The sequence below is a fragment of the Chionomys nivalis genome, chromosome 1 (assembly GCF_950005125.1).
Source record: "Chionomys nivalis chromosome 1, mChiNiv1.1, whole genome shotgun sequence".
NCBI lineage: Eukaryota > Metazoa > Chordata > Mammalia > Rodentia > Cricetidae > Chionomys > Chionomys nivalis.
Genome location: NC_080086.1, coordinates 164,414,648 through 164,430,988, shown reverse-complemented (window position 1 = coordinate 164,430,988; position 16,341 = coordinate 164,414,648). Strand labels below are relative to the sequence as shown.

Sequence of the window (16,341 nt, the reverse complement as noted above, 5' to 3'; positions counted from 1 at the left end):
GGGACAGTCTGATCTATAGAGTGAGTTCCAGGATAGCCAGGGCTACATGGAGAAACCCCGTCTCTAAAAACCAACAGAACAAGACAAAACAAAAACAACAAACAATCTAACAAGACAACCAAAACCCCCAAAACCTTGCTCCTGGTGATGGTGCCCACTTCCACCGCGAACATTCTAGTCATTCCTGACCAGCCCCCTTGAGTTGGGGGGCCAGTGTTTCATCTCGGTCCAGGCTGTATTCAAGCCTCACCTGGATCACAATATTCTTGCCCTAAGATCAATTTTTTTATTTTCTCACCTGCCATGCCAATGCCACATATTTTATATGTTTCATCTTAGTGCATGTGTGTTAATCACATGTGTCATGCTGTGCTTGCAGAGGTTAGAGGTCAGCAGGCACTGGCTCTCTCCTTTCACCACGTGGGTCCTGGATCAAACCGGGTCCCAGGCTTGGCAGCAGGCACCACTGACCCACGGAACCATCTCAGTGGCCTGTATTTTAGATTTTTATTGTAGAAGGAATTCCCTTTCAGGAACTGATCTCTATATTGAAGTATGCTCAATAGCAAGAACAAGCCAATACTTTGGGGGACTGTCTGGCCAGTCTGCACATGTGGTAACTTTATTCCAAGGTTACCTATTGAGGCAGCAGACATCTAGGGGCTTCCCAGATTTCCCAGGGATAAATGAGAGACCCTGGAGTTGAACTGACTGGGACCAAGCGCACAGCCTGCTGTCCATACCTCAGTGGCCCGTGGCAGCTTTGAAATGTGTCTGTCCTTCACCACTCAGAGGGTTGCCTTCTGCCATCAGAATTTTCCTTCTGCCTCTGCCTTTCCACCCACCAGGGCTTCAGCAGTCTCTCACAAGCAGTCCTGGTTCATGGGTAAAGATTTTGAGAGAGCCGCTGCCACAAAACCCAAGACACCACTGAAACAGAACATAAAGGAATGGGATGTCAAGTGTCTTTATCATAAGGGATCTGGAGTCCAGCTTTGTTTTAGAAGTGTCATCAAATGCAGTGTCCCCACAGAAAGTACCCTACATGTCATTTATGAATTTAAGTGGGACAAATATTTAAGAAATGGTGAGCCTAGCCTGGTAGCATATGCCTGTCATCCCAACAACTTGGGAAGCTGGGGCAGGAGAATTACAAGTTTGAGGCCTGGCTGAGCTCCACAGTGAGTTTGAGGTCAACCTGAACAAATTAGCAAGATCCTTTCTCATATTCAAAAAAATAAAATAAAAAAGGTTTGGGGATATACTTAGCAGTAGAGTGATTGCCTAATATGCCCAAGACCTGTGTCCAAACCCAAGTCCCCCCAAATAAATCAATAGATAATAAATTAATGGGGTGGAGAGGGATGATCTCAGTGCTTGAGAAGGTTTGCATCTACTGATCTGCTTCTACAGGATGGGGTTGGGTTGTTCCTGGGCAGTACAGGTGCCGCAGCCTCTGGCTGAGTGACCAGGACATGGAAGGAAAGGCAGGGGTGAGGCTGACTTTCCTGGCGTTGGGGAGGAACTGGAGTTAAGGGAACTGAAGGTCTTTCTGGTTACCCTGAAGAACAGGAATCCAAGGAAGGAAGGCAGTGGAACAGTCACAGGAGTTTGTGAAATACAGGGGCCTGGCTAAAGTCACAGGCCATTTGTCTGCATGGCTGAAGAGGTTGGGGGATCTATTATTGAGGGTTAGGGGCTTGCTGGTCCAGTGGTCTACAGGGTCAGTGGTTTGTACGATCAGGGGTCTAGGGAGGTCAGGGGTCTGTAGGTTCAGGTGTTTATGGGTCAGGAGTCTGCAGGGTCAGGAGTCTGCAGGGTCAGGGGTCTGCAGGGTCAGGGGTCTATGGGGTCAGGGGTCTCTGGGGTCAGGAGTCTGCAGGGTCAGGAGTCTGCAGGGTCAGGGATCTATGGAGGATCAGGAGTCTGCAGGGTTGGGGGGGTCTATGGGGTCAGGAATCTGCAGGGTCAGGGGTCTGCAGGGTCAGGGGTCTATGGGGTCAGGGGTCTGCAGGGTCAGGAGTCTGCAGGGTCAGGGCTCTGCTCTGGCAGATCTCATGAGCTGAGCAGTTGGATGGCTGAGTGGATCAACAGCAGGTGCAGTGACGGCAAGGGACGGTGGCTGTTGGAGTTATAGGCAAGAAGATGGGGGGAGTAAGTAAGGGGCCACAGTGTTTAGGGTGAACTGGGAGGCAGAAGATCCTGAGGATACTGAAGAGGGAAGCCAGGACAAGAGTGCTGGGCAGAACATGGAGGCTGGACACTGAGAATGTGAAGTGGGTCACTGTGGGGAACACTATGCTGGCTCTTTAAAGGTTACCATGAAATTCTCATATGGTGCAGTAATTCCACCTTTATAAGACATACTTGAAAGAATCAAACACAGGGGTTTAAAAAGAATTTGGCTCAAATTCACAGTGGTGTTAGAAAAGCCACAGAAAAGCCGGGCAGATGTTCATACAAATGTGGTGTTTTCCTAGAGCGGACTACTACTCAATCTGCAAAAGAAAATGCTAACCCTAAAGACATTATTCCCAAATAAGACAGGCACGGAAGGACAGATAATGAACAGCAGCATGGATACGAAGTACACGGAACAGGCAAATCGTAAGGCCGGAAGGCAATGGTGTCTGATGGGCTGGAGAGAAAGGAATGGCCAATTTTGTAGACACGTGGCAAAACCCAAAACAAGTCACAGAAGTAAGAGCTGTGAGTAGGGGAGGATCTGGCATCTTCTGGGCTTCCTGAGGTGGTGTGTGCATGTGCATGTATGCATGTGTGTGCACGCACTGGCAGCGGGGCCATGGAACACTGAGGTTGTCTGTGGAGTTCAGGATGAAACAGCAGAATACAGATGTGGGAGAAAAGCTCTGGTTTTCAGTGTGAATCCTTTCGGAGACAGCAGTTTCCGAAAGGCTAAAGAACTTCCCTACAGATATTACATCGCAACGGTGCCCCCTAGCGAGGCTCTGGAGAAGGAAGCTGCTGGGCCAAGTACAGTGATTCCAAACAGTTTAATGTAATTCCAAGACAGTGTGACCACATCTCTACACATATACAATATGCATATGTGAGTGTACAGATTCCATTAATAACTCGCTTCACCTCAGAGACCGAAAAAATGATCAAAAAGAAACTGAGTAACAAGCTATAACAGAGTTCACCACAACAGGACCCCCCCTTCCTCACCCTACAGTTAGTAATATTACAATTAAAATAACTATATTCTTCTATAATTTTTCTGTTAAAATCATCTCATAAATTTACAATGCTATTATTAGTTTCCAAGACTAATATAAATTCACTCCATTTTTCTACAACGAAAATGATGATTAATTTAGAAGCGCACGACATCATGATGAAAACAAGCATTTTAGTAGCGACAACTTCATCAGTTAAGAATTAGTTTTCTTGAAAAACATTCTAAAGCCAAGTAAAATATCCACCCTTATAACATACCTATAATGAGACTAAGGAACAGGTTACAGAGAGGTCTACGACACACTGGTTTGTCCTTTTAAACAAAAGTAGACATTTATAAATAAAAAGGAGACACGCCACAGAGGAAAAGAGGTACACGAGAAAATACTGTTGCACGCAATAGTTCCCACACAGATTAACATGGATTAACACTTTATTACAGAAACCGTACAGTGAAGGGACACGCTGGCCAGGGCTTTCAGGGGGTTGTTGAGACTGAGCTGAGATGACCTGCTAGAGAAATATCTAGGTGAGATGACCTGGGGGAGGGAGCCTCCTTCCTTGGACTGGGGAATGGGCACTGACAGGTCCCCTCTTCTCCGTTTTAGTCCCAGGGAGTGTGTCTTCCTGCCCAGAGCGTCCTGAACCCACAGGCAGCTGAAAGGTAAGCATTGCTACCGATCTCTTTCGCCCGCCATCTTCACGGTGCCATTTTTTTTTTTGAAATGTGAGATAATATCAGGCTGTAGCTGAATGCATGTGGTCAGAGCAAAATGGATGGAAAAGCCCAGTCATTCTGGTCTGTGTCCCTCCCTCTCCCAGGCCTTTGCTGCTGGAGACCCGCAGAGCAGCAGAACCCTCACAGTCTCCCAGCTCTGCTGAGGTGAGCGGGACGGCGAGGGCTGGGTGCTGGGGCCTTAGCTGCGAGTGAAGGAACAGGATGCACCTTGCTCATTGGACACATCAGTGCTCTCCAACCTCTAAAGGGCTCCTCTTCCTTCTCATCCATAAAGCTATACTTTTCCTATCAGAAAATTTGGCTTGATATATATATACACAAACATATATATCAACATCTCTATCTATACAGTGCTTCTACTACACTAGGAATCCTGCAGCCCCAACATACGCCTTTCTTGTCAACTTCATTTGGTTAAAAACACACACACACAAAGGGGTGAAGGGTGCTTTTGGGGCTAGAAATGATTGTGCCCTGGGTAACCCATGGAAGAAAGCCAGTCTCAAATGGGCAGTACACAAGAGAGAGGGATGTGGAAGGGCAGGGAGCTAGCCGACTTGGAGGCAGCGTGAACAGGGCCTCTGCTTTGAAGGATGTGTGTATTCGTCTCGCTCAGAGTCACCGGAAGCTAGAGGATGGCACGGTCAAGTCACGTTCAACTTCCTATGTCCTTCCTCCTAACCTGAGCCAAAGCACTGACACATCAATAGCAAATCCACAGTCTGTCAGCCCAGCAGGGAGCCAGGGAGGCAGGAGCACGGCTCTCAAGGCTAAGCAAGTCTTCTAGTTGACTGGAGCTTCCTGGAGTCCTGAGCGCCTGAGCAGAGCCTGGTCTGTTCTGACAGTAGGGGGCAGAGGTGGCTACAGAAGCAAGGAGCCAATGCAAGCAGGGGAGATCCATTTTGGAAGTTGGTTGAGAGGAGACTAAAAAGAGCGACAGCAGAGCCCTTCTTTAGATACAGTAAATTTAAACTTTTCAGATAATAGTGAAAAGCCCATTTCTATACCTCTCATGTTTAAAAACACGGGTTAGCTCCAAAGACAATGACACAAAATTCATTTGGTTTATTAGTGCAAAGGAAAACACACACACACACACACACACACACACACACACACACACACACACACACACCAGGATCTCAAAGTATGACTAAGGAGGGGGAGATGAAGAGTATCGTACAGGACATTCATTCTCAGAGACCACAGGAGCACGCCGTCAGCACTGGCCGCAGGGGCAAAGCAAGCAGAGGTGAGCAGCCCTGTACCTCGTGCTGCAGCTCTCAAGGTGTCTGTGGAGGGACAATCACATCACACATTGATCACCATGGGTCTTCCACAGGAAAAAAAATAAAACCCAGTCCACATAGTGAGTTCCAGACCAGCCAGGGCTACATGGCGAGACCCTGTCTTAAAGACAAAACACAAGACAAAAATAAAACACCCCCCAAACCCAACAAGACGATCAGGAAAACTGGTATTCCCTGTCTTCTCCTGCTTACCAGTGGAGCCCACACTTGGCTCTGAGGCCTGTTTCACTGTAAATCCCCTCCGTGGACCCAGCGCCACGGGCCACCCTTCGTCCACTCCAGCTCCTTCGGCTCAGAAGCACCTATGTCCATCAGCAGAGGCCTCTGAACTAGGTTTCACAGCGTAGCCGGACAATGGGTAAATTAAAGTATACATCATTTTACATGGGTTTTGTTTTTAAAGAAAAATGACTAAGACAGTGATATGTGGAAAACCCAGCCAGTGAAAACGGCATAAGGGTATGGTTCTCCCTCTCAAAATGCTGACCTCTAGAGGTTCACTGGGGACCCAGAAAGAGCAACCATACCTTCAGAGCTACTGAGAACCAGTATCACCTACTGCCAGGTGAGGGATCTAGTCATGAAGGAAGCATTCAAGCCATGACAGAGTTGATGGAGCAGGGATCACTTCTCACCGCCCCTCCATGCTGTCAAGGCCTCGACAAGTGCCGACACACACGGCACGGGGCCCGGCATCTGGCCCAGGGTCAGGACTCACCCTTCCCACTCCCTCTAGACTTCCTCTCACATTCTCTCAGGGCCCCTGGAAAGCAGCAATAAAGGACACGCGCATATTGGGCTACAAGCAGTATAAGCGGAACCTGCCTGCCTCGGGGAGACACAGCTTCTGGTGTAAGAGTCAATCAATCGCTGTGGTTGAAGATGGCAGTTAGGAACAATTTTCTTTTAAGAAGTACCAGGTTAAATGTAAACTATAAAATACTTTAACTATAAAATGTAGCCAGAAGTATGCTTGAGTATCCACAGTTAACTGTGAAGTTTACTTGATACCGGAGAGCGCAAAGGGCATGTTACGTGGTGAGGAACACGCTCCACACAGCTTTGACATCACATTGATCATGACACAGGCCATCTCTTCTGGTGGAAGGGTGAGCTATTCTCAGGACTCACTTCGGCAACAGTGACCAGGGTATGCATTATCCTTACTTTCAGCCCACAGAGAATTCATAGTCTTTTGAATGACAAGGTCAAGCTGGCTACATGATTTCAGAAAAGGCTAAAACCAGGACGAATGCCCATATTTGAGGTAATTATTGCCATTGGGTCACAGTTTGCGTAAGGTAATGTATCTAAACCATCTGAGAACGTTTCAAGGTGCTCTGCCAGAGGCCCAGAACACCACTGACACCAGCTAGGACCTCAGAGCTGCGCTAGCTGGGTTCACTTCCAATGAAGTTAAAGTTCTAGAAGAATTTAGAACTTGTGTAAACGACCTAAGAACTTAGGCAAACAAGCCTGGAGACAGTCAGTAAAGACATTTTTAAAGAAAAAAGAAGCCCAACCAAAACAACTGAGCAGATACAGTGCATGATAAGAATCTTTAAGAAATGAAAATCTAGTCCTAAAGCATTTCTAGGTTTTTGTTACCTCTCAAGAGAACTAAGCGGTGGCAGTAGCGCTCCCAATGGCATGGCAGTCTGAGGCACCCCTTTCTCACTTCCTGGCTTGGTTGCTTTGCTCTGTCATGCTCTGTCCATCTCTTTGAGAAAGTCTCTCTTGCAAGAAAACGCGATTTTGTTCCTCTTCCCAGCTTGCCTTCATCCTCCCCTTCCTCCTCTTTTTTTGTTTTTCTTTTTTTTGTTTTTGTTTGTTTCTTCATAGAAAAAAAAGTTCCTGGACACAGACCCAGATGGTATTTACAAATTTGGTGTGAACCTGGCCCCTGGTTCTGCCCAGAGCTGAAGAGAGGGTCTGCTACAGAGATCAGAGCTGCCAAGTATTTATCAAGTACAGTAAAAAATAGCATTTTGGAAAAAAATATATACTTTTAGTATTGCCTTTCTAGTATTAACTATAAGCAAGAAAAATCATCTTATTTATTTATTTTTATAAAAGAAAAGAACACTTTCCCTTCAGTCTGACAGGAGTTGTAGCAGCGTGACTAAAGCTAATTGCTGGAAAGAAACCAGAAAGGAATTCCAGAGAAACTCCCCGACTGTTCTTAAAGTCAAACTCCTCCTCTTCCACCTGTATCCCATCCAGGAACCCTCTTTGCACAGACACGCTGAGCCTGCAGCAGCATAGGGAAGACAGAGCGTGACATTCGGCAAAGGACTGTCCTCGCTGTACACAGGGAGGCAGCTGAGGCTGGGTCTGTGAGCCAGTTCTAGAGCCAAGCAGATAGAAGGTCAAGCCTGTTCCTTCTCACCAGCTGGGTGGCCTGAGCAGCTTACGGGAACTTTAAGCCAGGTGCCTTATCTGTACAGGGACGGACGCGACTGGTGTCACGGGCTCACTGAGCAATTCTTAGCCTGTGTTTGGCACGCAGGGAATGGGAGTGTCATTGAATGACCCATTAGAGATAGGCTGTCATTGTAGTTAGTTAAACAGGGAAACAAAATTTTACATCAGTAAAGTCCTGATTAACAAAAAAATAGGATTAAAAACTTGGGGATTCTGAAATGTATCACGCTTTCCCTTTCACACATTCCAGTTTCTCAGAGGGACAGCTCTTCCATCTGTCAAACAGGGGCTATTGACTTCCTGCCAGGGTGGGTGGCCGTGATGGGTCTGTGAGAGGATGCTCAGCAAGGCCTTGGCATACTGTGAGCACTCAATAACCGTCGGTGAGTCCTCATACAAGGGTAGTCCTAGCACACTACTGTGTGCAGCGGGAGGTCATCTGTGCAGTGCTCTCCTGCACGGGTCTGGGATGCGGGACCCTGAAAGGATTGGGGAAGGGTCTGTGACAAGGAGTCTCAGGCTCTCTTTTCTGGCAACTCTGAGCCAGAAGGAAAGAGACTGCTCTAAAGACCCGGGAAACCTCTCCTCAGTTGGTCACTACAGAGAGCCGTAGTGCCAAAGTGTTCGTGAGGTTGCTTTTGCAATTAACTATGCCTCATTTCGCCATCTTTAGTTCTTCAGTGGCTTGATGGATTTGTCTGAGTACTGCTTGTTGAGACCGGGCAGGTGGACAGATGCTGCCATCTCAAACCGGTTCTGTGCATCTGGAGCCCGAGAGGCAGCGTGGGTCACCAGGGAAGGGTTGCTTGCTTGTTTGCTAGCTCCCACAGAAGCATGAGATCAATTAAACACAAATGAACACTGTAGGGGCCTCAGTTCCCTAGGGACAGCAGCACTTAGGACCAGACTCCACTACTCTTTAAAGATGAGTGGTTTTGAAATAAATGCAGTGAGATTTAAAAAAAGGAGGCAGGATAGGGAGGGAAATAAATGGAATTGCATCACTGAAGCCAGTATTGCCCAAGGGAACAGGGGGTGACATTTGTCCACCTGTAAAGGTGTCTTTGGCTATAGAAAGGGACAGTTTTACTTTCCTCTCTAATTTGGTAAGGGCATCTCTGGCCTGCTTAATTTTGAGGCCCCCTACCGAAAATCTGTAAAGCACATAAGAGGGAAAACAGGAATGAGGAGCGAAGCCCGGGAGACCCTGGGACAGAATGTGCTGGGGTCCAACGGCTGGCTGGGGGTTGTGTGGTCTCAGGCTGGGCCATGGAAGGAGACATTGCCTCTCACGGAACTCTCTCTGCTAGCTGAGGGCACCAAGCAATTTTCTTCTGTTTTCTGTCCTAGCAGCTACTTGGCAGGCCAGTAAGAGCCATGCGCACATCCTACTCTGCCCTCAGCCAGATGATGAGAACCTGGGGGAGGGAGGGACGGAGTGAGGACCCAATCACCCTTACTACCATGAACCACCAGGAATACTTCCTTAAGCCTCCTCAACATTAACTCCACTCACTACAGTCAGCCAACACACTCCCCCGCCACACCGTTCAAAAGTGTCTGCATCTCCCGAGAGCTGGTCTAGGGAGGTCCTATCGGCTGTGCTGACCTCCTTTCCTGACCTGCTCCACGCAATGGTTGGTCAGCTCCAATCCTTAGAAGCAAACAGAACAAAGCCAAGTTGGCTTTTATAGTGGAAAACAACTTTGCCACCAGGAAGGAGAGAAACTTGAACACAGTCCAGGGGACACTGCCCCTCCCCCGGCCCCTTTTTCTCTGAAACACACCAACCACATCCACTTCACAGGGTTAACTGACATGAACACCAGCCTTGCCTACCCACTGGCCTGCTCATCTGCTTTCCTAAAACATCACCCCGACATACTGACACACAGGCCCGTGTGCCAAGGCCCAGATAGTCAGTAAGAACCCAGCGAGCAACAGAGTCTGCTGACCTGAGGGTCACGAGGTGCCACGGACCTGTTTCCTTCTCATCTTCCTCAAGCTGAGCAGCGTTTCTTCACTAGAGAAGGCCCAGAGACACATGGTCTACTGAGGACTAAGCGGCCCCCCAACTGAGAGCGTACGCAGTACCAAGGACAACAGCCTTTCTTTGCAAAGGGATGAGGTGATGACACCTCGGGAGCTTAGGTGAGGGTGCTAACTGACTGGGGTCTTGTGAGACTCCTGTACATGGACTTGAGATCAGGGGAGGCGCGGGAGTGGAATGGAGGTTTGCCGAGTGGCTATCTTCTGTTCGGGAAACTTCCTTCACCGGGGGCCTGGTTGTTCTGAGTGTCAGTGGGTAATAGACACACACCCATCACCACAATACACACACTGAAGGGCACAGCTAGAGCCCGGGAAGGAGGTAGCTACAAGTCCCACTGTGCCCTTCACTTGCCAGTGACTTAGAAGGAGTCCTGCAGCATCTGAGCAGCTGCTGGTCTGTCTGCGTGGGGCTCTCTTATGTCTCATTCCTTGATGTCTGGGAAAGAAGCAGACTAGGGAAACGGGAAGGGTGGCAACTGAGTAGAAGGACAGAGTGAGGCAGAAATATCTCACAAGGAGGCCCTGGCTGCCCATGACCTTCACTGCACCTAATGGCTCCTGGGTGTGACCACTGTCTCTGCACTGAAAGAGCTGAGCCGAGTGACGGGAAAACTGAAGGTAAGGAAAGGTCGGGGCAGCTTTGAGAGGGGCCTTTGGATGCTGACTGTCAGATGTGAGGCAGGCTAAGATCTGGTCAGTAGTTCAGATGCGGAGGGAAGCACAGAGAACATGGGAGGAACTGCCAAAGGTCCGAAAGACATTGTACCAACAGCGGTTGAGTACCCAGCTGGGCCATGTGAGAAGGACCCAATGTATCCGAGTCTCTGCTTTGCAGTAGCCTTCTTTGCAGCTCTCTATGGGACAGAGATGACAGAAACAATTTTTCCTGATTCCTGAGCCTTCTTTCCTTTTTTCTCCATTCCCTCGGACAACACTGGACATGTATATGTCCCTCCAGTCTATTCACATACTCACAGCTATAATAAAACAAATTTACATATTACAAAGAAAACACAAAGATACTTGGAATAAATGTGTACTTCACACCCTGACTAAAATAGCAACAAGGTGATAATGATCATAATTACAGTGGCAATAACACAATAATCAGTACGATAAGACTAACTTTATGAGCAACAAGGAACATTCATGGTTGGTCTGGAAGGAGAAGGGGAAAGGACAGAAGGGGTGAAGAGCTTCAGTGTCAGCGGACAAGAAGAGATGAGGGACAAGTCATCCGTCCTCTAGACCAGCTCTGGACTGCGCTGGCCCTCCAGATCCTGTCACAGAGCAAGGCAAACCCAGGCCCACTTCCAGTCAGGACTTAGTACGAGAAGGTCCCATGGGAAACTGCCATCTGACTGCTGGAAGCTCCGTGACAGATGGGTTTCCACGCTGGTGAGGCTCTAGGAGCCTCTGGCTCAGGGGTTCTCCAAAGGCTTTGTTCCCCACCCCACCTTGAACTGACTTTTCCTGTTGTCTCACTTTCAGCTAAAACCAGGCTTGGGCTCAAGTGGTTCTGACTAGGAAAAGGACGCAGCTTCCTCCTGCAGGCCTGTTCCATTCACTGTGCTTCCAGCTAGTCCTTGGCTGGAGGTGGGTCAGGCCTCGCCAGGTTTTAGCATCTCCTCTTTTTGGCCAAAGGTGCACTAAGACATACCCAGTTGGGGGACTTTATAAGAATTGATGGGTGGGGAAGTTTCCAGAGCTTTTCACAGCTAAAAGCTAAGTAAGCTTCATTATTGAAGGAAGGCAGGTCTCATGAGGAAAGTCTTTCACAGTAGATTGCTCAGGGCCTGCAGAGGGAAGACAGGGAGGACACTGGGAAGGCTGGACTGCTGACCACAAACCTTCTACCTGAAGATGTGGATTGGGGGCTAGCTAGGACTCACACCAGGCTCAAACAATCCATACCATGCTACTATGTCCCATCCTGGACCTGACTGTCTCCAACCTCCATGGCTTCAGAGTTTCCCAGAAGGAACAGAAAATTCCTACCCACCTCACTGTTCAAAGCTGAAGAAAACATCCAGAATGCAGAGGGTGAAGGGCAGATTTCTTTGAGGCTTAACTGTCCATGGGAGTGTTTTCCCAAATGTCCCTCCAGCCCCTCTGCCTGCTCATCTCTCTCAAAGGCAGAGCTTCAAATGGACTGGGAGACCTAGGTTAATTTCAGGAAAGAAGCAACAGCAAACTTAGCAGTGGCAGTCTGCAGGGGAGCCCAACCGCAGTCCCTGGAGCTGGTGGAGAGATACGCAGGTGTGTCTGAGACTACCAGGCTTCTGTGGGAGGGAGGGACTGGGGAGGGAAGCAGAAATGGGAACAGGTCTCCTGCCTCTCCCCAGATGGCTCCAGGAAGCGGGTGGTGGGTCTGGAGGCTGAGGCAGCTGCCTGGCGAAGCCGACATCCTTAAGACCCCCTCACGCCATGTGTGGCAGAGCTAGGGCAGGGTGGGGAGTCTCTCTGGACCTCTGCCCTCAGAGGAAAACTCAGCAGAAGAACCAGCTGTGGCCAGTGTCCCCCACTTGGCTCTTACATCTCTCCTGAGATCCACGACTCCCCACTTTTAGGTATATAAGCTTCTTTGAAATCCTTCTGCTCACAATGAGCCCAGGAAAGACAATCCACATGACATTAAAACAATACAAAAACAAAAAGACCCAAGTAAAATACTCTTAACAGCTTAACAAAAGAGCTGAGAACATATCTGACCTGCCCCAGCCAGTTTCTTGGAGTACCAGTGGAAGTAACCCTTCACCGTGTCTGTCTGTCTGTCTGTCGGTCGTTAAGGCACTAGGAGGGAATGATGTAAAATCAAGACTGCAAGGGCTGTGACGGCGGTGCCAAGGGACACACGGGGAGGGTGGCAGCCCCGCTCACACCCACACGTGCTCATGCACACTCACTCGTTCACCTAGACCACCACATTGGTTCCATGCCTATGCTAGATCACTTGTTTTGTGCAATTACATCAAGGGATAGTCTATTGGTATCACTGGAGTTGAACACAAGGTAGGAAACGAGGGCAGAGTGCTACATTGTACTAGGGTGTCCGTGACGACCTAGCCCTACGCTACACGACTAGGGGTTGATTCAAGATAAAAAGAAAAATCACAGAAAAGAAAAAAAATTAAAGACTACAACACACATTATTATGATATCTGAGGAATAACATTGCTTAGAGATTTATCCAGAATGCCCCAAAAGAGGAAACTAGCCCCTCTCCTGAGGGGTCTTCCATCAGTCTGGCGACCCCACTGTTCCTGACGAATGAGCCAGAACTGGACTTTGCCAACCCCAGACCAACCCCCAAATATGAGCCTCCTCAGGCCACGGCCTGCTACTTGAAAGGGGTGTTGACCCTTTTGGAGTTCCGGAAAAATCCCTAATTTTCATGTTCAATTAATTAAAAATCTATTGGATTTCCATATCAGGTGTCCCTGACAGCAAATTCTTCAATGTCACTTGCTGTCATATGAAAATAATCTTTAAAAAGTTCATAAAGTTCTTCAAAAACTGGGGCCCCTTGCTTCCAGAATCTTCCTGTAGCTCTTCTTTTCCTTTCCAGTTTGGTGCAGAATGGGTTTGTGAGCTGAGTTTTTTTCTTTTTTTACTCTTTTGTTACTAACATTTTTCTTTTTCTTTTTTTCCTTTTTCTTTTTTAAAATAAAAAGCATAGATTTCCCACTCCTTAACCCCTTCCTTTTAAAAGGCTCTCCTCTCTGCTCTAAGTCCTCCCACTCCTAGTTCAAGTTTCACTTGCGTCCCAACTGCCCCCTCCCTGCCCCATTTGCATTGTTTGTGTGCGGCACCTGCAGTATAAAACCCCAGCTCCCAGGTCTGTTGGGAGCTCCTCCACCCCTCCCTGCGGGTCCCTCCAGTGTTTATATGTAAGGGTATTGGTTGACCTTGGCAGGACTCAGTGGGTATCCAGTGTAGACGGTGGAGGCTGGCGAGGCGCTGATGTACGTCTGATGGGCAAACTGGGCTGGATACTGACTGGGGTGGATGGTGGGTGAGGGTAGGACCCGGGGCCCCATGCTCACGGGGACTTGGTGGACGATGCCGGCCGGATAGGCAGTGTGCTGCACAGTGTGGCGTGCTGAACCTTGGGATGCCACCAGGTGGGCTACGGTGCCGGTGGAGCCTAGGGCTGTGGGCGCGGTATAGGTGTAGAGGTGAGGCTGGGTGGGGAGGTGGGCAGCTGCAGCCAGGTGGGGGTGTACAGTGCCATGGCTGGGGCTGTTGTGCGGGAAGGTGTATGGAGCCTGGGCCATAGTCGGAGTGATGTAGGCCTGCTGCCGACGGTGACTCCCAGTGCGGTCTGTAGCCATGTGCTGCTGAGCCTAAGAAGGAAACGTAGCTGTTAGGGGCAGGAGGGGAAGGAGGAGGGACAGAGTGAGAAGCAAGAGTGACAACACATGCTTCCCTTAAAAGCAGAGAACATGCCGGTGGTGCACGCCTTTAATCCCAGCACTCGGGAGGCAGAGGCAATCGGATCTCTGTGAGTTCGAGACCAGCCTGGTCTACAAGAGCTAGTTCCAGGACAGGCTCCAAAGCTACAGAGAAACCCTGTCTCAAAAAACCAAAAAGCAGAGAATATAAAAATTTGTCTGAAATGAGAAAGTGATGTCTGACTAGTCAGTCACCAGATGAGGGTGATACTCAGTCAGTCGGGAGCAAAGCCAGTGGGCTGCTCTGCTGAAGTCATCCCTCTCTGAGAAGTGACAGCTTTCCCACAGGCTGTGACATCTCACTCTAAAACTGGGGACTTCCAGAACCAGTCCAAGCAAAGAGCCCTCTCTTCTGCAGAGAACCCAAATCACTGGGGCATGTGTGCAAGTCCTAGGGTACTCTTTCCATGGGTCTGGAGCACTGACTGTGAGGACCCCCTGAAGCGAAGCAACTTCAGGGCTAGTCTGGTGACCCAAAGCAACGGCAGGATACTATGCATACTCTTTGCTGGGCCCTGCGATCAGCAGGTCAGCTTTGGCACCATGCCATTAAGTTCTCTATCACTTGGCTTTGGGTTGGCTCTCTGTGAACCAGTGTTACCACCTTTCCCAGCACTGGTCTAGCGTAGGAATAAGCTATCAAGGCCACTTAAGGCATTGTGCTGTCGGGGCTTACCTGGCTGAGATTGAGGGGCTGTTGTTGCTGGAAATGGGGGCCTGGCCGCTGCTGCCGGTAGGTGATGGCTCCTGATGAGCTCCCTGAAGAGTGGCCACTGGTGGAGGTCACGGTGCTGGAGGACTTGGACTTGAAGGAGGATGAATGGTGACTGGTGCTGACCGCTGCGGGGGGGATCAACAGGTCATAGGTCAGGGGCATGTCTTTGGTGTCGAGAAGATACGCTCCCCCCTGTAAACAGTAGTCTTCCAGGAAGGACATGTTCCTGACACTGCCCAGGCATAAACCACTCAGTCCCCTGACCTAGTCAACATTCGTCTTGACTCTGGAGAGGCAGCCGGGCTCTGGCCCTTGGCTGCATGGTGGGTTGGAGCGGCAAACGAGGGAGACAGGGGTAATACAATCAAAGGTAAAGGCACAGGCCCAGCTGGGCTCCACGCTGGTCCTCTATCTGGGAGGTGTGTGGGAGTTAGGAGGCCTGACTGGCTGCCTCCCGGGTTGCTAAGAGGATCAGATGTGATCATGTCCAGGGTTGGCCCTAACAAACAGCTAGGGTGAGCGCCGGAAGCTCCAATAGCCCTGCAGATCTCCTGACCCAAGGCAGGATGAAACTAGCTCTCCCGGGAATGGCCCGAGAACAGAATATGACTGGCCTAACAACTGCTCCTGTTACTGACAATGTAGAGACTCTGCTCAGCCAGGAGGGAGCTCTGTACTTGGGTCAATGCCGCTGGGCGGCAGGAGAGTCTGCATTCTAGCACAGTCTGGGTGTTGATGCCGCTCAGTGGGAAGACCACAGCCTTAGGGAGTAGAAGATTAAGAAAGGCAATACCCATATTAGGTGGCTCTAAATGCCTGATTAAGGGATCCCAGAGCTTTATTGGGTCTGCTGTCTTCCCTAAGCACAATGCTGCCTGCTAGGTACTGTGACCATTTCCCCCAGGAATAGATGAGGTGAGAACGGTAGTCAGGAGGCATCGCAGAGCATAAAGGCAAGAGACAGAGGCGGGGGTGCAGGGAGGTGCTGACGGATGGGCAGGATAGGCCTGAACTGCGCAGCTGGGCGGGGGTGAGATGTTCACCCCCAGAATAAAGTAAGAGCAGTGCTTCGCAAAGGAGAGCACCTAAACGGACAGGCCATAACCCTCTTCTCACCCCTTTTATTTTTGATAGGCTGCCCTCAAACTTGTAATCGTCCTGTCTGCTTCTTCTGCGCTGTTATTATAGATGTGCATCGCCACATCTGGCTTGGCTATAACCTCTTGACTGAACAATACCCAAGAGTCAATAATAGGCAAGCAACAAGCAGGCACACAGTCACAAGGAAATACTCATGTCTCCAGATGCAAATCTGCACAAGAGCCTGGGCAAACATGGGGCAGGGGGAGAAGGTCCCTGACACTTACTCTGTGTTCTGTTCTAAGACCTGCAGGAACAAAAGAAACCTGTGAACTGTGCTACTGGTGGCGTATGGTTTAAAAGCTA

At 49.4% G+C, this 16,341-nt stretch overlaps 1 protein-coding gene across 7 annotated transcripts in view; it reads right to left on the bottom strand.

Moving 5' to 3' along the window:
- Positions 1-592: 592 nt before the first annotated feature.
- Positions 593-16,341, bottom strand: part of Hipk2 (homeodomain interacting protein kinase 2) — a 200,724-nt gene continuing 184,975 nt past the window's right edge. For 4 of the 7 annotated variants that reach the window (XM_057774847.1, XM_057774873.1, XM_057774838.1 and 1 more), the window contains exons 14-15: positions 14,857-15,020; positions 2,996-14,072 (exon numbers count right to left, since the gene is read on the bottom strand). In XM_057774847.1, coding sequence (XP_057630830.1) covers positions 13,611-14,072; positions 14,857-15,020 — 626 coding nt within the window. In that variant the 3' untranslated portion in view covers positions 2,996-13,610. Of the gene's footprint in view, positions 931-2,995; positions 14,073-14,856; positions 15,021-16,341 lie in introns of those variants that run through there. The other 3 variants (XM_057774829.1, XM_057774820.1, XM_057774855.1) reach the window with 1 other exon arrangement.